This window comes from Syngnathus floridae, chromosome 1 (genome assembly GCF_059516105.1).
Source record: "Syngnathus floridae isolate MCC-2025c chromosome 1, RoL_Sflo_1.0, whole genome shotgun sequence".
Classification (NCBI taxonomy): Eukaryota; Metazoa; Chordata; class Actinopteri; order Syngnathiformes; family Syngnathidae; genus Syngnathus; species Syngnathus floridae.
In genome coordinates, this window is record NC_142413.1 from 19,481,598 (window position 1) to 19,507,396 (window position 25,799).

Genomic DNA, 25,799 nt, shown 5'->3' on the forward strand with positions numbered 1-25,799 from the left:
CTTATCCAGCTGCGGGAAGTGAGACGTTAAACAGGAAAAGCACAGAAAATGAATTGGATGCATGAACTGAGAGAGTGTATGCTGACACATTTATTGTCATGTTACATAGAGCTTTGGTAGCATAGCTTGTGGTTGTCGGACACGGTGGACAAGGTGGTGGGAACATGACGTTAGCGCACAGTAGCCCTTTATAATGAGCAATAATATGTACAGTGAATAGACTGTACAAAACAAAGGCACTGATTTGTTTCTTTTTGTGCAAAGGCAGTGATACGCTGTTTTTATTCTTTTCCTCAGTGTAACAACCGCACATCCTCACTGGCAGGCAGACGCCTAAATCTCTTTCGGCTGTCTATTTTTTGTTTTTTTCCCCCCTTTTTTATATCAGTATAAAATATCCTGTTTATGTACAATACAGGAAGTTAAAATCTTCCACACCAGTTTGATCCAAGCAGGCTTTATGAGCTATGTTTTTTCTCAATTTTGGTTTACTGAAAATTCAAGATGTCGGTGTAAAACCAAGACGCATGTCTCAATACATTTGTCCATGAATTTTTTCTATGTGGTTTGCCATTTTGTTAGTTTTCCATTGTGGTGTTCATTGTCATAAATGCGATGGGTACATGCAGGCTAGTTTCTTAAACATTACCACATGCCAGCGAGGATATACAGGTTAAACTTCTTTTAACAGAATGAACATTTCAAATGTACCTTGATCATGAATATACATACATTTCCGACATAAAGTGCAAATCTGGCACATAGCTATGAATGAAGGCATATACACACACAAAAGAAAATCATTCAAAAGGACAACAATATTTCATAGTGTTCTCATTAGCTTCTTTAACTCGAACCACCGATTATTATAAAATATCAAAACAGTGTATAGAAAATCATTCTGCATTTCACCGTGCATTTTCAACATTTTCTAACATGTTTGTTTCTTTAGATAAGATATGGTTATCAAATAGTATTTGTATGCAACATGAATATTCACTTTTCTAACAAATATAGTGAAAACATTGACATAGCTAATAGGTCACAAATATTTCAGTAATTACAGGCAGTACCATGGAATATTGCAAGGAGTGTATCGTATCTGTGCCGTGGTGGCGTTCAAAGAATGACAAAAGCATGCTGATTACTGACTGTATGGACTCAGAGGTATTAAGAGTGATAATGAAAAAATAGATACAGACTAATATCAAAACGTCTCGAGTGCTTAGTGGAAATACAAATCTCCTTTTAGTCTCTATGATGCTACATTCTACTTTAGTCACGTTCCTTTTTTACAGCCTGTTTAATAATAGGAGGAAAAAGTCCCGTAGTAAATGTTTTTTTTCCCCCAGCCCTTTTTCCAGGATTCCTGAATGTGACTACAGAAAGCTGTCCTCTACCTCAGGCGTCCCCGAGAAGCCCAGCAGAGCATCTCTCTCGCTGGTCCCTTCCAGCCGGTCCTCCGGAAGCGTATCGGCTGTGTCCTGAGACACAGAGTCCGTCTCCCCATCCAGAGCTACAGAGCTGAGAAGGAGACACAATGACACAGTGACAAAGTGCCACCTATCAATTTGTCACATCACACCACTTTTGTGCTTTTTGCACTTAAAGCAAAACGTCCCATGCATCTGTCTTTAGAGATACGGAACAACTCAGACTGTCTCTTTTAACCAAATTTTAAACCGGTATTTGCTCACCTTTATTGAGCCAAGGCATATATTTCACGAAAAGTCACACCATCATGTCAGAAAAATGGGATGCACAAGTTATTTACAATCTTGTGAAAAGCTCTGCCATGATATGTTGTTGGCACAGACAGTAGATTTGGTGGAGATAGTGATTAAAAATAGCAATTTTTGTAAAGATTTTCTGCCCAAATCCAACAAATCAATTTTGCAAGAAACATAAAAAGGACACACTTTATTCAGGGGCCTTGAATTTGACACCCGTGCTCCTATTCTGGTTTTGAGCCAAACACATAAGAGCCTTTATTTATTTTTTATTCCTGGAGGACCTCCACCAACAGAAGTGGGTGCAGACTGAAAACCTAAAGCCCAGTCAGCTTAGTGGTTCCAAATATTCCAGCTCTTTCCTCCACACACCTGATCTATTTCATGAGCATGATAAAGAGTAGACATGACGAAAGCTAAGTAAGTGTAAAAGTTGAAAATTAGATTTTGGAAACAGCTGTATGATTTGTGGATTATGTCATGGTGTTCCTTCCTCCCACACCCTCCTCTTTTGACTGCCTTTTCTCCCAGGGTTAATCTAGTAATAAAAAAAATTAACAGCCCCCTGAAAACTTCAATAATTTATTTGGTCACCGAAGCCAATTGTACTTGGCTTCATGTTCAGCTCTGTGATACGAGTGACGTTCACCATGCACAATTCCGCTATTGTCTCAACCTAACATCTGGATGTGTGGGTGTGTCATGAGGAGAAACGTAAACGCAACATTTGGTCCACATGTGTAAACAGGATCCTAACACCACTAGTTTGCTACCTCGCTAGGCTTTCCGACCTCATGTCAGCGAAAGCGTCTTCAGGCTTGGGGTCCGGGATGGGTATGATGTAGTCGTTGTACGAAGGCAGGGCCTCCTGCGAGTTTGAGTGCCAACCGCGAGGATCCGGAGGATAGGAGAGGGTGACGGGAGAGGAGGGGCTTAACGTGGAGTTGGCTTCTGCGAAAGGGGAGGTGAGGCATGGCTTTATGCGAGCCACAGCTGGGTGGTCACTCTTCAGGAAGTTGTCACTGACTTGGCTGTATCTCTGTTGAAAAGACGCAACTTATTGAGCAACTCCTCCTGCATCCACTGACCTTTACCATACATTTTTTTACTGCACATATCGTTGTGTTTATGGAAAGCTCTTTGAAGACAAATCCTTTACATTAGGGTGGAACAGTACATCAAATTCAGATTGATGTCTCAGTGTAGAAGAATGCATTCTGAGGAAAAATATGTTCATATAATGTTGAAATGAATGCAGTGTAAGAAATGATGCTCACGTTGACATATCATTGTTTCATAGTGCACTTTAAATATAACAATCGCTGCACAAAGAGGCAAACTGAATAATGAGTGTAATAAAATACCTTTTTGTAGCTTTCAGTCAGCATGTTGCCCATGCAATGAACGAGGAAGGAGAACTCGGGTCTCTTCTCAAACTTCTCGTCCCAGCACTTTTTCATGATCTCATAGCTGAAATGTAAACAAAGCTTTGTGTTCATATTGACCCCGGGGTGATGGTTACACTTAGCTTACTTACACTTCATCAGAGGCGTGAGCAGGTTTGGCCATTCTGTAGCCTCTCTTCAGGGCGCTGTAGAACATCTCATTCATAGGCAGGTCGGGGTATGGGGTTCCTCCTGTGAAAAGTGTGCAGATTGCTTCAGTAACTATGACCTGGACAGTTTGAAATAAACAGTAACAAAGGGACTGAAAACCTTGACATTTTGAATTACATAGATATGTAAGTTAAATGTCAAAAATAGTTTTAATTCCCTTCGAGAAAAAATGAAGCCATAAATAATAATTAAAAAAAAAAGAACAGAATGTTGGGTTACCAAGTCACAGAGCCTCAGTTTATTTTTGTAATGTCTTAGGGGCTTAGTCCTTCACATGCTATATACAGATCTCTAAAATGTCCCCTTTATTTCACGCTTATTTAAAAAAAAAAAACATTCAAAAAGCTTCTTTTAATGAAGTACATATAAATAAACTGACCATATCCAATGCAAGTGGGTGCTAATTTTAAAGCCTAACTAATGAGATTTCATCTGACTTTGTCTTGGAAAATAAGGAAAAATAATTACAGCCGGACTTGGCCTCCTTTTAAAAAAAACACATACCTACAACGTTTAGAGTTTGCTTGAGAGTTCAAATTGACATCACCTACCTTTTTCAGCAACAATTCATGTAATGTGTTGCTATTTCCTAACCAAGTGTCAGATTAATGCATTACAGAGTTCAGCATTTACAATACAAGTTGCTTCCTTTTTTAGATCTCAATAAATAAATTCCTCTTATGATCGATTTAGTGTGAAGAATGCGTGTGTGGACTTACCCAGTGTGAAAATCTCCCAGAGAAGAATGCCGTAAGACCACACATCGCTCAATGTTGTGTAGAGATTGTGGAAAATACTTTCTGGTGCCATCCACTTGAGGGGCAGGAAGGTCTAAATGGATTTAAATGAATGAACGAACAAATTGTTTAAATAATACAATGTCCCAATCTACAATGTTTGAATTGTGGAAAACGTGAACTTGATGAACAAGCGTCCCTACATGTTACTTTCTGTAAAATATTGCACCCTGTCAAAAATTACAAAAGAAATTGACCAAGAAGATGACATTATCGGTTCATCTATTTCCTACTCACGCTGCCTTTGGAGATGTAGTTGGAGTCATGCATGATGTCTCTGGCCAGTCCAAAGTCACAGATCTTTACCAGTTTGCCCTCACAGATCAATACATTCCTGGCGGCGAGGTCACGATGAACACACTGCATGGGTACAAAGCCAATACAACAAACAATAAAACTAAATGAAGCAATTCGAGTAGCATTTATCTGCTTCAATTCTTCAACGCATGCCCTAACTCTCATGTTTATCATTGATGTCTCGTTCAGAAAGTCATTTTTGTCAATGTCTTACATTCTTGGAAGCCAGGAACTCCATGCCCTTAGCCACTTGGAAGCTAAAACCCAGCAGGTCATCATAGGTGAGTGTGGACGAGTCACTGATGACCAGGTCTAGTCTGCTGCCAACTATAGATGAGTTGGATCACAGGAGAAGGTGAGCAGATAAACATGATGAAGAGTGAAAATCACTGCTGGAGGAACCGAGTGGAGCTGATGTGTCAAGATTGAGTGTGTGCATTTTAGGAGTGGCTGAGTGCAATGTGTGTTTCAGCAGTGTCATTTTTAAGTGCATTCCTCCATTTGTCTGGAGATATGTGGACGGCTGCATCGCAAAAGCAGTGAAAAGGAATTCTTGTAAACTGAAGACAGAAGACACATGTGTCTCCATCCAGACCTTGTTCCTGGTAGAGGTCTTGCTGGTAGGTCGATTCATACGGAGATGGCTGGATGTCGGCATACTTGACAGAGTCCATCTGCTCCTGCATGGGAACGTAGATGGAAGGCTCGTCTTTGCTCATGTCCATGTAGCCTCCATCGCTCTCGCTTCCAAATGACACGTAGCTGCGGGGAGAGGACGACATGATCAGGGTTCTAATGCCCCCGCACATATAGTTTTACCAAAAAAATCCTTCCTCACCCTTTCCCTTGACTAAGTGGACTGTTCCCCCTCGAGATCAGGTAGTCTTCTTCTTGGTTCTTCTCTGCAAAATACTGCAAGAAGGTGTGCTTGTTTCTGTGCAAGTAGTCCACCAAGTCGCCATAGCGACAGTACTCAGTCACCAGGTACAGAGGACCTGAATTGTCAATAAAAGAGGGAAGGATAAGATCAGATCAGTTGTCTTTGGACGATGGCTACGTCATAAATTAGACAGATGTAAAAAAGATAAATTATTTCAGAAATATACCCCATATTAAACTAAACCAGGTTGTGTAAAGCATCAATTATTTGAATAATTTGTAAGTTTGAGCGTAGTGTAGAAACTGCATTTCCTGGGAAATCCAGTTAGACGGCCAAGCTAAATACTTCTTGATATGCAAGCAATTTGTACTGATTGTTTAGATGAATATGCAAAATAATACTAATGCCAAATAAATTAAATCATCCTTGACTAAAGGCTATTGAAATTAAATTTAGGAAAAAACACATGCCACCATGACATCAAGTCTCATTTGTCATTCTTTTGCGTGAAATTTGAACTCATATTGTCACACGAGAGAAAAGAGAGCGAATTGGGGAACGAATTTGACAAGCGAGAAGTCTGGTTCAATGCGGTCTCAATGCTTCAGAAATTAAAATTGTTGGTCACTTTGCTTGCTGTTCTTTAATCGGGAAACCACAAAAACAAATGTATTTTGTGGTTTGATTTGCTGAAATTTCTGGAACTTCTGCAAAGAGGGTGCAGAAATGAGCCCAGCCAATGAAAATCATTTAGTCCTAGGTGTAGTCTAGACAGTCAACATGCTGCTCACCATGCTTGGTGCAGGCTCCCAGTAAGTTGACAACGTTGAGATGGGGACCAAGGTGACTCATAATTTTCAGCTCCGACATCAAGGCTTGAGTCTCACTCCTTCTGGCTGTTGCTGGAAGAAGGCAGAAAGTGAAAGACATTCAGCTTTCGATTTTGGAACAAGACAGTGAAAGCGCACACTAGTACTCAGTGGCTTGGTAGTTGAATGTAAACGCAAAGCAAGCGAAAGCTCAGGCGAGAGCGAGGGACAAGCCCGATTCCAGCCTGATATTTTCTATATGCGTCTTACATTTCAGCATTTTCACGGCCACTTTTGTGCTTGACTGGGAATGAGCAAGACCATACGCAGTGGCTTCGACCACCCTGCCAAAAGCTCCCGATCCAAGTGTGCGACCTGAAACACAAAGAAAGGCTCATTAGAGACTCAGAACATTTTGGCAGAAAAATCTACATATTATTGTAGTCTTGTGTCTGTAGATTTGTATTACTTTTAAAATGGCTCCCATTTCAACTCCTGTATTGATTGTACACATGTAATACAGATAACATTTCTTCCATATGTAATATTCTGTAGTATATTATCAGTCCCTAGAAAGGCACTATAAGAATTAAACTTATTATTCTTATTACAATTTTCATGCCCTGTGTATAATGTTGAAATATGAATACAAAATGCTTTGCTAAAATAATGACTATGCTCACAGATTTTTCCACGAATTTCCAATTATCATTGTGACAATTTTATGAAAAGATTTCTCAAACGTAGTTTTGTTTTTGTTGTCTATTTGGATGTACATACTGTTAATATAAATATTTTAAATCCAATATCATATTGATGCAAAATCACAAGAAACTGGTCATAAACTTATATCCAATATCCTCTCATATTTATAAGACAGAATAGTTATGTATTTTGCAAGCATATAGAACTATTTATATAATTGTCATATAATATACAATTATAGGTATTATTTCTATTTCCATATTTTGGAAGTAGTGTATAATTAGGTAACCACTTTCTGACAATCCGGACATTTTAATATCCTTAGCTTAACATGGGATGTTACCTGAGCCTGAAAGAAATACCGCCCAGGAGGGTGAGGAAATTCTGATTTGTTTTATTGATTCATAAATTTCTATTGCTATTTGATCATTAGTTTTGCACACAGGTTCAAAATAAAAGACAATCAATCAATTTGTGATGGCTCTAATAAATTCATATATTTCATCCATCCATCCATTTTCAATACCGCTTGTCCCCACGGGGGTCACGTGGCGAGATTAGCACCGGTGTTCCGCGCGCGTTGGGTAAGTACAAAAAAGTACAGATGGCCTCATACTGCCAGGTCGAAATAGCCAATTGGTTAGCGACATGTGTTTCCACACTGCAAAAATCCGGTTCAAGCCCAGGGGTGAACACATATCTGAATGTCCTTTTGCAACTGGAGGCTCGCTTCGTATACACATATAAGTGTACGCATATGCAAACATGGTTGGGCACCACTGATCTATATTTATTTATTTATTTATTTATTTATTTATTTATTTATTTATTTATTTATTTATTTATTTATTTATTTAAAAAGGACTAAATGATGAATAAATCAAATATTGAGGTGACATAATATCACAATCAAATCTAGTTTATGAGTAAAAATCAACGTCACACAATCAGCCTCTGCCTGTGGAGGACTCACCCAGCACCAGGTTGTCTCTGGGCATCTCCCAGGTGAGGTCATAGGGCAAGTGGATGGGGTCCACATAGATGTACTCATGACCATCCTGGCTCACAGACTCAATCACCTTCCAGCGAATCTCGTAGCGAGGTTTCTGACCACACACACACGCACAAACAATTGTGAGATTGACTCTGCCGTGACGTGTAACAGCAGCACAGGAAGTCTCTTGAGTTTGCGTCTCACCTTCCTCCACACGGCGATGAGAATGATGATGGACAGGATGATGATGACCACCAAGGCGAGGACTGCTGCCAATACTGCCACCTGGGAGAAGAGAGCTGCAACAGAAAAGGAGCACACGACATGTACACAAGCCCTTTCAACATTTATTCCATGCCATGCTAGTGATGTTTTGTCCACTACTGCCTTCCACTGCTGGATAACTGGATTTCTGCACACTAGAGAAATTACAAGGTGACACTTGACTAGTTGAACAACAAGATGTTTCTAGTAAGCAGTAGTTGACATCTGCGTCCAATTGAAGTGCTAGATCTCAAACGGTAGAATTTTACAATGTTGCTAGTAGTACTAAAAGCACATAGGAGTAAACAATAGAAATTCATTCCTATTTTTGCCTTCCATTACTTTATGACATTTTTGCACAATTGTAAAATCACCGCGGAAAAATGACACATATGAACCTTGGTCACTCATCAACTTTGTAATTTTTTACGCAAGTATATTTCAGAGTCTGTACTGTTTTTTAACTTTTACTTGTTGAATCAGTACTTCTATCTTTTGTCTTTTTTTTTCTCCCACGCAAAATATGTTGTCGTCTCTGAACACAGCGAGTCACTATGTAAAGCTAAGGAATGTTAGCGTAAGAAAGAAGTATGATAACATACAGTATTTATGCACCAGATATTTACAACTTTAAGTATACAATATAACTAAAACATAAACTCGACCTCAATGATTCTTGAGAACTGAAGCTTTTAGCAACAAGCTGCCAAATATTTGTTTAGCTCCCCCTCATTTAACAGCACGTTTTGTTTTCCTAAATTTACTATGGAAAAGTAAAGTTAAGGCTCAATTGATGTAATAAGTCTGCAGCAGAGTACATTACTGGCTAAAAGTTGTCAATTTAACATTACAAAACAATAAATTGTAGCTTGCCTTCAGCACATGCATTAGAAATTACATTATTTAGGGATATTTAGGTTTAAGTGCAGCAGGTTTCCAAAAGTTGATGTGACTTTGAAATATTTTTTGCTCAATGTTTTTTTGCATTAATAATGTGTATTCATAAGTCCCGGAGATTTCATTGCACACTATATAATTAGGAATATTTATTGATTTTCTATACAGCTTAACCTCTGGAGGTTTGTGGGTTTGGTGGGTGAAGTGCGGCCTATCCCAGCTGATTTCGGGTGAGAAACCGAGCTGGTCACTCGGCAACTCCTGAATCTGAGGCAGACATGCTAACCACTACATCCGCCGTGCTTACTGGACAAGTCAAAATGAGACACCTACTGCTGGATACCAGTTTGACGTCTCTTCTGTCCACCTTCCCCGCCTGGTTGCTGGTTTCACAGCGAACTGTGACCTGCTGCGGCTTGTGGAAGGTCAGACGGCTCCACACCTGACTGGTTTTACGGCTCTCGCTGTGGGTGACGTTGGTCTGAATGCTCAGCACTTCTGCTTCTGGTGCCAGCGGTTGCCATATTGTAGTCTTGTTGTCGCACCTGTGGAACAAAATAACTTTCCATTGGGGGCAAACACGAGTGTTTTGCTCCCTCGTAGTCATTGGCCTACTTGAGCATGCTGTCACAGCTGTACCACTGTATGGTCGGGGTCGGGACCCCCTCAGCTATGCAGGTCACAAGGTGTCTCTTCCCAGGAAGGTGGAGGTCAGTCAGATCTTTTATCTGAGAGGGAACTACATAAACACACACACATACACAAACACAGGCTTAGTAATATTGGTTGCACTCAGTGATGGTCTAAAAAGTACCAGAAGCACAGACCTACATTTACAACCTAACATTAATATTTGTTTTATAAAATTTAAAATGTACTAACTCAGTTACTGACATTCTAGTATCTTTTTGGTAGCACGGCTGCACTGCTTCCATTATAAACAGATATTATTTTTTCCAGTCAAATTTCAGCCTCTGTTGACCATTGTAATCAATATTTCTATTGACTTTGATATTTGATTACATTTTTGTATTTTTATGTTTCTGTCATGCTGTTATTTAAATAATGATTTTGAATTGCTTAAGTTGTATTGCCTGGGGTTCCAACTTTTTCAGTGGCCTCCAAACGTGTCATAAAAATTATTAATACATTTCTCTTGGATGCAAAGCAATTAATATTGTTTTTGTTTTTGCTTACCAACCTCCCTTCTTATGCAATCGACTCACAATTCCAATGGCCTTTTTCAAAGAATTTCACCTTGGACTTCCAGGTCAAAAGTGACTTCCTTGGAGTCATCTGCATTGGTGACCCGGGCAGTGTAGAGCCCCCTCTGCTCTGGCCTCACCCGCACCAATGTGAGGATGCTGACATATCTGAGAGGAATACGGAATAATTTCAAGAGTAAAATGTCATTCAAAGTTATCAAACTGAATCTCTTGTATAAAGTACACATAGACATTCATGAAGATAGGCAGAGTAGATCACAGTAATGTAGTGCCCTCTACTGGTTGAGTATCAGTTGTCAGTTGGTATGAGTGACTCATAGTTTAATTTTGTGCTAATCCCCCTTAAATTATATTTGGGTGTTAATACATATGGATATTTTTACTTAAACTTTTTTGGTCATTTTTTTTCTTGCCCAATTCTTTAAATCATAGAATTGCTTTAGTGCAGTGGTTCTTAACCTTGTTGGAGGTACCGAACCCCACCAGCTTCATATGTGCATTCACCGAACCCCTCTTTAGTGAAAAATAAAATTCATTTTTTTGAAATTCAAGACATCGATGTTTTTTACTGGTGCACAAAATAAGCCGTGCATGAACATCCCCTTGTTCAAATAACAAAATCAACACAATGCATGAACTCACAACAAATTACAAATCAGAATTTACACAATAAATCAGGTTTGTTCAGACCTCAGTGGAGGCTCTGCCGAACCCCTGAGACAGACTCACCGAACCCCTAGGGTTCGATCGAACCCAGGTTAAGAACCACTGCTTTAGTGCCAAGACTTGTTTATGTTTCCTGTGTTTATGGTTGTGGTATAAGCCCCACCCATCATCAAAGGATATTGTGTTACATTCAGCCTTATCTTCTGATGACTGACAAGAACTAGTTGTTTCTGGAGGCTCCTCTTCTGAGGAAGCTTCAGTGCTAATTACTTAAATGTCTAAGCTTTGCTTAATGCTTGTGGTTCTACCTGATCTCATGCTCTTGTCTGTACATGATGATTTTGTCTCCTTTGATGGCAGTACCGTCTTTGCTCCAGCTGACCTGAGGGGGAGGGTAAGCCTCCACCTCCACCTTCAGCTCAACGTTCTCCTGCAGCAGGGCTGAAATGTGACGATTCTCAGCAGGTCGTAAGGCCACAAAGCCTCGTTCTGAGGGAAGATGTTTCCACAATCATTAGCCACACAATCTTTAAAATGAATATATTGCTGAAACAGTTATTCATACCGAGTGGATCAGTGGATCTAGTCTATTTAGCTGACTTTCCTGGGTGTAAAGATTGAGCAAGGCATTCAGTACCTCCCCTTTCCATGGAAGAAAAACTCTCCATGACTGGCAGTACCATGGAGCATGGAGGTTCAAGTTATTTGAAGATCTCATAAACATGACACACCTCACTGCAGATAGAATAAGCAACCACTAACGCCCAGAAGACAGCGAGACGAGTTTAGTAGTTCTCGAGAAGCTCCTCACGCGGGATTTAGGCGCCCCACACACCACGTGAAAAAACAAAAAGATACAGTCTGCGACTCCTCCTGCTGAACACTCAACGTTTGACTGTGGCAAACATAACCAACTTGATGCAATGGAAAAACTGTGACCCCAAGTGTTCTTTTCACGAAACAATGCACCATAGATACTGGCATTGGACAGGCCATGTTTTTTGTTTTTGCTCTTGTTGTTGGAACTCCATGTGCAAGTTCTCATTGTTGTTTATTGTTTTCATGAGTGGCCAACAGTCAGCCATGAAAACTTTCTGCACTAAGCTAAAGTACTAATACTGGTGGTAATAATATCAATGGATTATGCTCAAATGCAAATAAAGAAAATTATATTATACTGCTACATATTGTTGTTATAAATGGCAGTATTTATTTTCCAAATAGCACATTATAAAAATGTGTCACATTTACTTGAAGACAGTTTTTTTTTTTTCTGGGTTAGTATACAGTATATGTTCCCATGTGCGACCCCATGTGCATGAATGCAGTGTCCAAGGTTTGTTTCACACTTTCACTTTTTCAGTAACTTAAATAAATACAGTAGATATTAATTTCTTCTAAAATAAACTTCCTTCTAGGATGGACTTGCATAAAGTTCACATAATAGGCACTCTCCTTGGTTGGTGAGCCACAATAACAATCTGTACTGCGTGAGTTTATTATCTAGGTGGGTGTGTGCGCGTGTGTGTGCATGCATGCGTGCGTGTGTGTGTGTGCGTGCGTGCGTGCGTGCGTGCGTGCGTGCGTGCGTGCGTGCGTGTGTGTGTGTGTGTGTGTGTGTGTGTGTGTGTGTGTGTGTGTGTGTGTGTGTGTGTGTGTGTGTGTGTGTGTGTGTGTGTGTGTGTGTGTGTGTGTGTGTGTGTGTGTGTGTGTGTGCGCGCGCGCGTGCGTGCGTGTGTGTCTGACCAAGGACTGTGATGTTGACACTGGCGGAGGCCGTCTGGTCCTGGACCCCCTCATGAACATGGCACACATAGTTTCCACTGTGGGCCAGCCGAGTTTGAGGGAAGATGAGGCAGGATCTCATGTTCATGGCTGACAGGACGTCAGTTAGTGGTTCCACATCATTAGCCTGGAGGAGACATTTTATTAGGACTGTGGTTAAACAGCAGCACTCCTGGGGTCACTGAGAAAAGGCAATATTGGCATCAAGGATGATAGAACAAAAGGATACAGGTGGCAAAAGTACTCATATTCTGCCCTTGGATAGAAATACAGATATTTTTGTAAAAAGAGCAGAAAGTACAAATATTTTTCAAACGTAGGGAGTAAAAGTACAACTATCCAAAAGTATTTGTACTTTGGCTACTTCCCACCACTGCAGCAGAATAGCAGGTACATGTGTTTTCACATCTTGATGCAATTTGGTTATAAAGTCTTGAGAGTGTTAATCGCAAGGGGGAACGATGAACAAAAGCTCGTTCTGCCTGCCTCCTACTCACCTCCTTGTTGGGGACGTCCCACTTAAAAAAGACCAGCTCGGCTCCGTGCACGGTGCAGTTGACCGTCAGCGGCTCGCCTTGCTTCAGCACCGTCTTTGATGCGTTGACGTAGGTGTCGATGGCTTCCGGGACTGAGGGGGAGAAGTGGCGATACCGGCATTTAATGAGTGAATTGAACAACCACAACAGTTACACCTGCACTAACTGGTTGGCAAAGATAATACCCACCGAAGATACTGAAAACGTAGAAAGCCTGGGACTCTTTGACCTCTCCGTTCATCTTTCCGCGACACACATACGTTCTGTCCTCTAGGGCTGCAGTGTACCCCTCACTGGGGGCATAGCGGCCCTTGACTGGGAGGTCAGTTTCCTTCTCGTAGAGGGAGACGTTGATCTTGGGATCGGTGACCACACATGGGATGGTGGTCAGCTCACTGGTCTTGGTCAGCATGCCGTGAGCGCTTTCAACAAACCATACCTGGGGGTCTGCGGGCGGAAAAAGTCACGGTGTTGGATTCTTGTAAACATGCAAATTCAGCTGGGGAACAAGAATGCTTTCCAAACCTGGGACAAACACATCCACCTCCTTCTTTTCTCCAGTGTGCCGATCAATGCACTGATACACCCCAGTGTGCTTCCAGCTTACGTTCCACAGGTTCAAAACGCTGGATCGGATGCCGTTTGGCACAATTTGGTAGCTTTGCACTCCACTTTGGCCCTGTTCCACCTGGAAATAAGGAACGTCATCCCTCTTGAACTCCCAGGTGGTCTCCCCTGAGCCCCTGCAGGTGAGCGTGAGAGAAGAGCCCGCAGTCAGGACGAGCTGGCCGTCATGTGGCGTGACTTCCAGGCAGCTCACGTTGCCGCAGAAACACAGAAGAACTGCGGTTGACACAACAAGGGGAAGGGTCAGGTTGGAGGTCAAGGAGACCAGGAGGCAGCGGCACGGGGCCAAAGGTTAAATCAACACAACATGCCAGATCCTGTCCTGTCTTACGATGTTGATGGATAAGAATTGTGCGGAGCGGCTAAGTGAGGAGATGACGACGCCTCATCAATGACAGATGTATTGAAACGGGAAGAGGTCAGCTGGGATGCATCTGTCGTGTTTGACATTAATCACGTGCACACACACAAAGAAGCCGCATTTGAGCACACGGGGCGGTAGGTCGCGTCAAATTTGGAGCAAGTGAAAAGCATGCAGGGCAACTTATGATGAATGTTGATATCTGGTATCATTGCTGCGTGACGTATGACATTGAGTAAAACCCTTTAGAAGTTTTCCATGTTTCTAAAGTTAGTAACTGTAAAAAATATCAACCTGTCTTTTGTATTTTGTTTTTGGCATCACGTTGTGATGCTCTGCGTCTGTCTGGCTGTCCCCACTGTCGTTTGACAAAGTTTTCATTTTTCTGTGTTCTCACCTGTGACTGCCAAATGGAGAGTGAAGACGGTCACACTCCTCATAGTGGAGCTGCTCACGTTCTGTGGACAAGCAGATAAGATCTTTTAATGCAATACTCTTCATTGTTTGTACACAGTCATAAATCACCTCCTGCATACACACCCTCAACTGAGACAGATGTAAAAATGTAAACAAGTTACTTTGCCCATAAATCATTCATTTAAAATAAGACAAAAAAACAGCAGGAAAATCTGGTTTGTGTTCACCCCAATTAGCATACAACAGTTAACCTCTTTCCATTTGACCTTTCTATCATGATGGATGGATCTTTGCCCTCATGAAATCCATTTGGTTAAATTCAGTTTGAGATGCGTGTCAAGGCCATCTGCTTTCAGTCCGAGGAGAGACAAAATATTCATTGCCTTATCTGTGTCGATTTGAGGAGTTTTATAAGAGTCTGTCTGTCGCTGACGGTATTTGATGCCTCGCTGCACCAGAACAGTGTGCCAATGTCTACCTCCTTTTTCGTGGCAGAGCACCAAGATTTTGACCACCAACAAACTGTGTACGTCTTTGTAACATGCCCGGTGACACAATGTTGCGTCCAAGCTATTCTCGCGCCACGCTGGGCCATTAATTGGTGCGGCATTCAACAAAGGGGAAATGGGGGGCATTCACATAAGTGGTTGACGCAGGAGCAACCTGACAGACTTTTGCAGTGTCCTTGGACATGAACAGCTTCTGGACTCAAAAGCTCAATTCATGAATTGGACATTGGCTTTTGTCTGAATTGGACACTGACTTTTGTCCGTTGAGGTGATTCCAGTTATGATGACCACCATTGTGATGACCCCACTTTGGAGCACACAAAGTCCCAAAGTGTGAAGTCACAGGAAGAGGGGAGGGGAGGGGGGGTTGTTGACTTGTTTGGGCTCAAGGCCTGCAGACGTCTGGAAACAGTTAAGGATGCATCACTGCTAGCATGTAGGCAGCAGGGTGGGAAAGAGAGAGGGCGGAAGAGAGCGCCTTGGGAAGAGCGAGGGTGGAGGAGGAAGCGAAGGAGGGACCCATTGGAAAAAAAATGGGAACTTTATCAAAACATCTAATACACTTGGATGATTCATTAAATGGGATAGTTTTCCATGGAAAATTTTGTTTCCACCTTTAAGATTGAAACCAACAGCTGCAATATTTCCAATTTAATAACATGCTTCTAATCCTAATTGATTTATTTTAACAACTTGGACAACAACCTCTGCAAATGGAAAATTTACTCACACTCATGGTGCAATTTGCTCCCATTGAAAGTGTGACGACGCATGCACACCCAATTCCTAATCAAATCAATATCAATCAATGTTTAGAGACAATGAGAACAGTGCAGATCATAAATTGAATCTGAACTCTGATCGGATCAAATAAATGTTTAACCATGTAAAAGTAGCCAATGAAGGCCTACTGATGAGACAGAATGAGGCATAACTTAGATTATGTTAGGTAATCAAGGATATTGAGGCAGGTGAGCACATGACAGGGAGGTGTGACAGGACACACACACACACACACACGATGTGACATTCCAGTATCTTGACAAATCTGCTAGTTGACAATCTGATTCAAAATGATTTATTTTAGAAATCTCTGGGGGAAAGAAAATCTAAAACCAAAAATAAGAAAAAATATAGTCCGTTTTTTTATATCAGGTGAGATTGCTAGAGGTCAATATCCAGGTTAAAAATTCAAATATATATGGCTGTCTCTTCAAATGAGTTGCCATTGGCACTTCCGCTCGGAAAATGAAAAACGCTTGAGTTGATCCAAAGACATGACTGGTCCATTTCCTGTCCCGCCTTCTGCTTCTAATAAAAATAGGTGAAAGAGTAAAAGAGGGATACTTTTTGCTGTTGTTTTTAACACACGGCTTGTATGCCAGGGAATGCACATGCTGTATTACACGTTTACAGAAACACACACACACACACGCACACACACACACACACAATACTCCTCCCCCTCTCCCCCTTTTTGTCACTGGTGTGTGTGGCTCACATTCCCACAGTATCCCTCTAAAACTTTCCCAGGATTGCTGATACACTTGGGACCCTGCTGGTGATGATGACGAAAACGGAGGGGTCACACGCACCCTCTTTGGGACGGGAGGGGGCCCAAAGAGGGGTGGCAGCCACTGAGGGAGTCATGCACTAGTGCTTATGGCTTCTGAGTGGTGACAGCTACACGTGACAACAAGCTTGAGCCGAGTGTCAGCAACAAGTCTCTAGGTGATGCCACGTCTCATTAAAACAAGCCCAGCCGTGAGTTTACGGCTTTGGGACAAAGTTTGACATATTAAATATCTACTTGGAAGTTGTGCCATGTTTTGAAACATGATCCAGTTCTGCTGATCTATGGAAATGACCCTCGACGTGGAACATGATCGGCAGAACAAAATAGATTGTGTGAAAACAAGTTTGGAAAGGCCTCAATGGAGCATTTTAATGAAGAAGCCCTTGGCTTTAAAATTTGTAACAGAATGTTAGGGGTGAAAAGTGTAACTAGTGTCCCAGGGCAATATACAATGGTGGTTTTAATCAGAACTACCTACTATATAACCTTCTTTCATGCTTGAACCCATTAACGTCTTTTTCTCAGAGTGTGGTACAAACAGACTCTGAATTTGGCAGTATATTGTCAACAATATATTGTCGAGGGTTTTAAAAGAATTTGGTGGTGAAATGAAAAAAATGTTCATGTGCACAAAAGTCTGCAACTGTACTTGGATGTCAGATTGCAATCGATTTTCTGATATTGATGTGCACATACTATAGCCAAAGGCTGAAAGGTAATGATTTCTTGCTAGATTTTTTTTTCAGTATTGATTTCAGCAACTGAAATTAACAAAAGTTCTGTCAGATTTTTTTTAACTATTCACCTTTTTACCTTTTGTAAATATAGATAATCAGTCCCACAATTTTCTTTATTTCTCAGTGCATCTAAATGATAAAATCAAAGCAAATACAGGAGATTTTTTCAGTCAAGGTCGACAATTTGCTCAAAAATTATTTGGACATATTTACAGAATGGAAAACCTTGTACGCATTACAACGCTGGAGGTCTGACAAAGTTGGTGTTTATTTAAGCAACGGTACAATAATCACCATGACGAATGAACTGTTATCCTGCAGTGCATGATTTTTCAGAGATGCTGGGAATTCAGTGACAGGGTGACCCTTCCCACTCTCCATAAACAAGAGCAGCTCCACTCAAAGTGTCGCCGGTCAAGGAGGGAGGATGCTAAAATCGACCGCAGCGAGAAGCACTCGGCCCACGCGGGCTCATGAGCATTTATTTGCGTCCCCCAGCGACTTGTAATCCCACCTCTGGGCTCATCTCCACGCATTGTTGCTGTGTCTTTGATTTGAACATCTGGCAATGATAAAGAAGTGTGTGATGAGGTGGGAACTGCTTGCCGAATCATATTTTCTGCCAAATGTTTGCTCGTGTGTGTCCCTAGGGTGGTTTAATATTGCACTTTAAAAATAGAAGGATTAGTTTCACTTCATATACACTTGCCAGATTATTAAGTACACCTCCATTAATGGAGTCTAACACAAACATTTGGCAATAAGACGTCCATTCGTGAGAGCTACACTACAATGTTAAGAAGCCTTAATTCAATCTGTTTGGAAGAGCAGTTGATTTATTCTCAGAAAAAAAAATTCCAAAATGGCTTGTGAGCCACAGCTGGAGGGATTGCACTTCCTGTCCGGGAATCTTTCCTGACCTTGAGTGGGTGTGAGTCTGTGATGCATCAATGAGACAGCAGACCCACAAGACCACTAACCAGAAACTTAGGCAGACAACTGGTGGACTAAACGCATGTAATGTAAAAAAAACATCTTTCATGAACATGCTCCGAGAACAAGATGACAACACAAGTACACAACATACAAACATCCGTGTATGGGAAATACCACATCGCACAATCACATACAGATGTCTATTCTCACAGGAAGTGTCAATCTTGAAAAGAAACATCCATCAGCCCAAAGCTAGCAATCCTGCTCAAATATAAATGGAATCAATTTTGAAGAATACATTCACAAGTCATTCCCTTCGCTAAAGTCTTATTTGGCGATTAGATGATTAAACAAAGTAAACTGGCCTGTGCTGTGGGAAAATAATGACCCGCTGCGTCTTTGTTCAAACAAACCTCCATGTTTATCACCCAGCCAAAATCCCCCTGAGGCCAACCTCCTGTTCCCTTGGCAGAACACTACAAAATCAGGGATTAAATTTTATGTGAAGAGGCTCACCTCCAAGGCCCATGCATTATTTTCTCTCTCTAAGTTTGTCATTCAACACCATAGTGAGTGTGAGTACACAATTTAGGCAGTGGTTTTAGTTTATATGGGTTTTATGTAGTTTGATTAAACGGCTTATTAAAACATTTGTATGGCAGAATATTGTAAATAAATCTTATTGTTGACATGGCTTAGGTTTTACTCAAATATAACACTTTTTGAGCAAACAATTCCTTATCATTGCTCATATTTGAATATCCAACAATGTGTTTCTTGTTATTATTTCACTGCAATGTAGCCTGTAACAAGGCGTTTCAGTTGTGTGGTTTCTTAGTCTTAACACTAGAGGAACTATGTAGGAGTATGGAAGAAAAACAAAAGAGAAGAAAAAATAACTTGGAGTTTGGTGGATATATTGAACAAGTCCAAACCTTTGTGTGTCAATTACAAAATAGGGTGAGGAAAAACCAATAGAGGACCTCTGGAGAGTACCAAAGTTATGAAATAAAACTGCAAAAGGACAAGCGAAGCGGTAATTTAAGTGAACTTCTCTCTATTTGAACTTCCATTCAACGGCTTCATGTCAGGAGTGTGGCTTGAAACTCGTTGCTTGCCGGATGGCCCGCAGGGCCATTGTTGGCCAAGAAGAGCATAATTTGCAGTAATCTTAAAGTGTGGTCACTCATGTTTACCTTTAAGTATTTACATATGGCTGACATGACTCATACCCAGACTGTAACTGTCAGGCCGGTACAGTACAATTAGAATGTATAAAATAGTACATAATGTATGAATATAAGCACTGTACATTCCTAATAGATATTAAATATGTGCTTGCTATTGCACTACCTTTGAAAAATATTTCTTACTAAAGCCTTTCAATGTTTGACGATGAAATGTGGAGTAACATCAACCCATTAGCCATGGTGCAAAACAAAACATGAAGTTTAATGAATCTTGTCACAATAGTTTTTTGCAGTCTTTTCCAACTTTATCAGTAAGTTGGTGTAGTAACTCAATGGTATATCTGATACTTGATGGGGGGACTGCAGGGTTGAAGATCAAACAAAATAAGATGGAACTTACCGAATTGTCAGGCAAACTGTGCAGACATAACTAAAGATCATTCATGAGCAGAGACGCCTTCTATTGTTACACACAGTCAGTAAATGCTCCACAATGTGCTGAATTAGTGATTGGCTTGTGCGGATGTATTGATTTTAACTGATCTGAAACCAAGCTCCAAACACAGTAGAAAGGAATAACATGCTCAAGTGACCACAGTATGATCCAAGTCAAGGAATCTCTGGTAACAGGATATTTGACAACGCAATCAGCAAGAAGCTGCTTGTATCATGTAATTTAGGAGCAGCACAGACGCTTTCACAGTTTGCTTAATCAGATTCTGCTTGAAAAGCAGACGACATCTAGCAACAACGTCGACCAAAAAAAAAAAATTAAAGCTGAGATCAGCTGCTGGACAGAGTGACTGCCTGTGCAACAAAAGCCACCATGCTCACATGCTCAGGCAACACATGTTCTGGAAACTGTTTTTGTGGTTTCCTCCATTAAATTGAGCAGTAAACTGTGTTTGTAGTGGCAGTGGTGGGACATTATAAAGAGCTCTTGCCTAAAGACCAACAGTGGAAGAGAATGACAGGTTTGGATGTGGCTGGCGTTTGATATGCTTATAATGGATTTACTTTTTTTCATTTTATCTGCACAAGAAAAAAAATCATTACAATATCAAAGACTGAAACATGTTCAGGTTTCAGTTCTACTTAAGCGGTAAATCTTAATGGTGTCGCCAACTGAGCCTGTTTCCGAACAGCCCTTTTTTTTTTTTTTTTTTTTCAGAAAGTGAAACACGTCCCACCCACGATTTAAACTATTTCTACTCGTATGGGGATAGATGTATATCAAATATTGTTGTAGTAATCACCCCACCTTCCTCTTTGACACTGAAGGATCCGATCCCCTCAGCCTACACACATTTGCAGATCCCTATAGGCTCTTACACACCCCCACACACCCCTCAAAAAGAAACAAAACCAGCTGAACACAATTAAAGCCAACTGTCTAAATTCCAGTCTTTTCCCTCTTAAACAGCACCAGCTTGATAAGAATGGGGGTGACAAGTAAGTGAGTAATCGGTTCCACTATTTGTGCAGTTCTGGCCAAAATGGAATCACTCAGATCAACAGTCTTGTTGCACTGTAATACAGATGGCTTGTTTTAACTTAAGTGCTGTGCTGTACAGAATATTTTTACCACGTAAAAGCAAAAGGATGTTTTTCTTGATCGTCCTGTTCCGCCGACCTGGATCACAGTGCACTGCATGAATAGGCCCCTGCCGTTAGTAACGTAGACTAATGCATAAAGAGATCTTTATTTATTTTCACGGTCAAAAATCCTTCCATCAAACTAAAAGAGCCATATTTTGTGGTTAATATCAGAATAACATAAAAAATATTGTCGTGAAAATACATAGATATGTGTTTGTATGTCAATATGTGTATATAGCTGTCTTTACTGTTAATGCCACCAGACAGAGACACGTTTTGTTGCAATACACCAGAGGGAACTGTGATCAGAAGTGCCAGGATGAGGCCGCCATTTTTCATTCACAAAATAGCAGACAGCAAAATCATGAAAACGCGTCAGAACTAATGCATAGTTTTACTGTTATGATTTTTTAAATGAAGACAAGCCTGTAATGAGTTTAATGAGTAGTTAGCAAAATTCATGCTCTTGTAGCTGCAGAGTTGGAAGGGCAACCCTTAAATTGTGCAAATCGCACGATTTTATTGCAATAGTTTTGCCTTTACCATGGTGTGTGTGTGTTTTTTTTAATGGCCCTCCACCACCACTCTATTATCGTAAGCAAATTGAAAAAAGTCAAATAACTTCAGCTGTACATGTACCCACCTCATAGAATGTAAGGCTTGTTGTGGACGGCTTATTAACTTGTACATGCGAACATGCTGCTGTCTTTGTACTTTCATGAAGTATTTCCTTCCGAACTTCCAGTTTTGTAACTCATAATGAAAGCATTTCCTCCTCGCAGCGTCCTGCAGGAGAGGCCGTGCTCAATGAGGTGCAGCTGCCTTGTCAGCGCTGTGCCAATAAGGTGGGAGGGAAACAAGGAGGACGCCAGATGGCAATAACACTTAGTGCTCTTCATTGAAGATACCTATCGAATATGTCTCTAAGTGCAGCATTAAAGAAGTGGTGACTAATTGAGGGCTGATGAGCCAAGCTCATTTCAAAAGTAGTGATTAATAATGAATCAGCCTATAACTGCCCACCTCAGAATGAGTCACGGGGGGTTTTATTTGCTTATAAATAAAATGAAAAATAAACCTTATTTTTACACACTATCTTAAGTAGTGACCGGCTAACAAGGGAAGAGGGATCAGCCATATTTTCTAACACGTGAGCGTGACAGAGCACTTTGTGAGCTGAATCAGGCTGCTGGTATGTTTTGTACATGGTCGTAATGTGAAGCATATTTTCTCAGAGTGGCTGGCATGTGGCGAGCGGCGAGGGCCAGGAAACAGCTGATGACGAAGGATTAGGACCGACTTGGTGGAATGGGGCCGACCGCATCAGAGGAGCGCATACATACCGGAAGTTTGATGCACACTGAGAAACATCCTAGAAGGTGAGGACTCAATTCAACCTCACTCGTTTCAACTAAACGTATCATTACTTTTGTAAGACTCACAAAGAGAAAAATCTGAATATTATGGCCTACGTAGAACACAAACTGCTGACTTGCATTCTCAAATTATGAAAACTATATCCTGTACATGATATTCATATTTATGAATATGGAAACATGAATGGGAGTAAGTTCAAATAGTTGGTGGCATAACATTATTACTGAATGTACTGGCAATGTTTGTTTTACTATTCTTAACTGCTATACACTTGTGAGAAGTGAATAAATAAAAACAACGGTTAAATGTAAACAACAAAATAGCAGGGTACCACTTGAGTCTTATGTCAACACTGTACCGTACCTGCCACAAAAAAATGACACCAAAGGACAATTATTAAAAGAGCTTCAAAATGAAGCTCCTCAACTCACTTCAACAGTTCCTTGGCACAAAAACACCAACAAACGTTGCCGAGCTACTCCTGTTATCGCTTTGGCCTGATCACAAATGCAGTGAACACATTAAAGCCAATAACAAAAAACAGGTACATAAAATGGTGGAATTCTCTCGCTCTCTTGTCATGTTGTTCAAAACATACTCCCCAAATCATTCTTTGTATGGTGAGCTGATGTTATGTGCTGTCATGCATAACAGTGTTTTAACCTTGCAAGTGTTGTGCAACTTAATGGCCTATTAATCCTGAATATTTTTGCAGAATTCAAAATGAGACTTAAAAGGTACTTGGTGTCGGAGATTGGCACGTATGGCTGTCGATGGTAAAAGTATGACATGCATGCCATTGTCTGTCGGCTGTCTTCAATCCACAGCCAGAGCTCTGTTCTCCAAAGGAAATTCCAAACAGTCAAGGGGGAAAGGAGCAGATGCATGCCAGCATAATAAATCCTCCGCTTCGTATCAAAAAGGTCATCTGGATACACAAGATTGATGTGCGCAGCGTTCAGGTGCTGAACATCTGTCTGATCGCAGTGAATAAAAAACATGCATGCCGCGTGTGTCCCCAGCTCACAAATCCATAGTTTTACTCCCTTTTGGTAGTAAAACTCCTTTTAAGATAAACACATAGCAGTGATGTCATTAAAGAGGCCAGGTTGGATTTCATCACCATGTCTCCTCCTTTCCGTAAGCTGTTTCTTTTTGGGTCATTCCTGAGAAAAGGCAATGACGAATAAAAGTGCCAGGACTGTCAGTTCATTCAGGGTGACCGAGGAGTGTTTGCCCAAACACACTCTTTAGAGAAGAGGCACAAAAGTGGAGAACATACAAACAGCTTGTGCAATGTTGCCGGGGTTGTACGACCACAGGATGCCTTGTGAAACGAGTTGTCTCAGTGAGAAGATCAACATCGTAAAACCGTTCAATGCAAAGAATGAGCGTCTAAGCAAAGAGATGCAACATGATGTTTGAAGAGGTTGCATTGTAAGCTCCTGCTGTGTGCATATTCACAATTATAGGCTACAAATTCCTCTTGCTTCAATTGCGATAGCGGCCAGCACAGAAAGGTTTGACTTGGGCCCGAGTTTGCCTGAACTTTGTACAACGGTACAAACATGTTAAGGTGTCACTAAGAACAGCAGACAGCAAGCAGACATGACAAAGGCTTACCTTCCGAAAGATCCCGAAAACCCGGATGAGCCTCCCCTCTGCTCTTCTTCTCTATGTATCCGGACGTGATCTCCTCCTCCTCCTCTTGAAATGAGAGTAGAGACTTCCAGCTGCTCCGCTCTACAGGGGCTGCTGCTTCAGATGGAGAGACGTCTTAGATGTTCAGAGTCCGAGGGGTCTGAGAGGTTAATCTGCGCTGTCCCAGGAGCCTGCCGGAGGATGGATGTCTCAGAAGTGGACTGTTTGGATAGTCAAATCACAGCACCGCAGGGGGGGACTGCTCTCCTCTCTCACAAAGAGTTTTGTTTAAAAAAAAGAAAAAAGTTCTCAATGGAGACACATACATACACCCTTTTTCCCAGACACATTCACACGAGTGGGGAGAGTGTTAGTGGTCCGGACCTGCTGGAGCAAGAGGAGGCAGGAGAGGAGGGGGAGTGAGGGAGAGGGGAGGCGAACTAAGAGCAAGAGAGGGAAGTTTCAAAAGTAAAAGAAGTAAAGTGAGGGAGAGCTGAAAAAAAGTACAGACTGGATTCTGTGTAACTGTCAGCAGCCGTTTGTTTTGAATGACGAGAAGCTTGGAGGTGAAGTGAGACAGTCTCAGTTGGCAGCAACAATCTGGACCGCATCAAGCCCTCCATAAAACAACAAACACAATGAAAAGGAGAGAAAGAGGAGGAGAGAAAGAGGTCCAGGCAGAGAGAGAGGGGGGGAGTAAAAAGGAGTTTGGCAAAGTTTGTGGTGGCCTGCTTAGGAAACAAACATGAGTGTCTCGGTTTCACGGGAAAATAACCTCGACTGTTTTCAAAACAACATTGTTCAAATCAGGTGTCTTTTCCCACACATGGTGAATGTAACAAGTCAAGATAATAAATGAATTTAATAATAAAGGTTTTAGAAATGGGAATAAAAAAGGACCAAGATTGCATCATAGCTGAACTTTGTCCATAATTAAACAGACTTATTTTTTTAGGATTTCTAACAAATGCCTGATTTAATGACATACACTCATACGGCAATCATCTTATCACAAAATTCTGTTGGCAGGCTCTCTTGGTGATGTCACATCAGATCAGCCTCTGTGGTTCGCAAGGAAAAACAACTTCTCTCCAAGACTTTCAAAGCACAATCTTTCAGCAGAAAGCAGAGAAACATAAGTCTTGAATCTCACAACAAAGTCCTCGACAAACCAAAGCTACAGAAAGAAAAAAAAGAGCTGAAGTCCTGAATCTTAGATTAGCTCCCTTGGCAGGTGAAACGGGGTTGTTGTTTACTTTGTGCTTTTAAGAAGACAGTTGTATGCCCCTCTGTATTTCACCCTGATCTTGGAAGTTGTGTTCTGCTGTGTTCATTTGGACTTAGTTCAAAGTCAAAGTCCCAATGATCATCGTCACACACACATCTGGGTGTGGTGAAATTTGTCCTCTGCATTTAACCCATCCCCATGTGATTTTGATCCATCCCCTGGGGGAGAGGGGAGCAGTGAGCAGCAGCAGTGCCGCGCTCGGGAACCATTTGGTGATCTAACCCCCCAATTCCAACCCTTAATGCTGATTGCCAAGCAGGGAGGCAATGGGTCACATTTTTATAGTCTTTGGTATGACCCGGCCGGGGTTTGAACCCACAACCTTCCAGTCTCAGGGCG

General features: G+C 41.3%; 1 protein-coding gene across 2 annotated transcripts; it reads right to left on the minus strand.

Moving 5' to 3' along the window:
* Positions 1-67: 67 nt before the first annotated feature.
* Positions 68-24,749, minus strand: pdgfrb (platelet-derived growth factor receptor, beta polypeptide). 2 transcript variants are annotated; one of them, XM_088385156.1, is made up of 23 exons: positions 24,155-24,749; positions 14,588-14,648; positions 13,728-14,045; positions 13,392-13,649; positions 13,164-13,294; positions 12,628-12,793; positions 11,190-11,370; positions 10,247-10,362; positions 9,605-9,728; positions 9,323-9,534; positions 8,033-8,127; positions 7,808-7,940; positions 6,400-6,504; positions 6,112-6,222; positions 5,279-5,435; positions 5,036-5,202; positions 4,655-4,767; positions 4,381-4,503; positions 4,066-4,177; positions 3,268-3,367; positions 3,095-3,200; positions 2,522-2,769; positions 68-1,524 (listed from the first exon to the last, which is right to left on the minus strand). In XM_088385156.1, exons 2-23 carry the CDS (start codon positions 14,628-14,630, stop codon positions 1,380-1,382), a joined length of 3,264 nt encoding a protein of 1,087 aa, XP_088241282.1. In that variant the 5' UTR covers positions 14,631-14,648; positions 24,155-24,749; the 3' UTR covers positions 68-1,379. The 2 variants fall into 2 exon arrangements, with proteins under 2 accessions (XP_088241282.1, XP_088241273.1); XM_088385147.1 differs by having other exon boundaries at positions 2,504-2,769; positions 24,155-24,747.
* Positions 24,750-25,799: the final 1,050 nt, after the last annotated feature.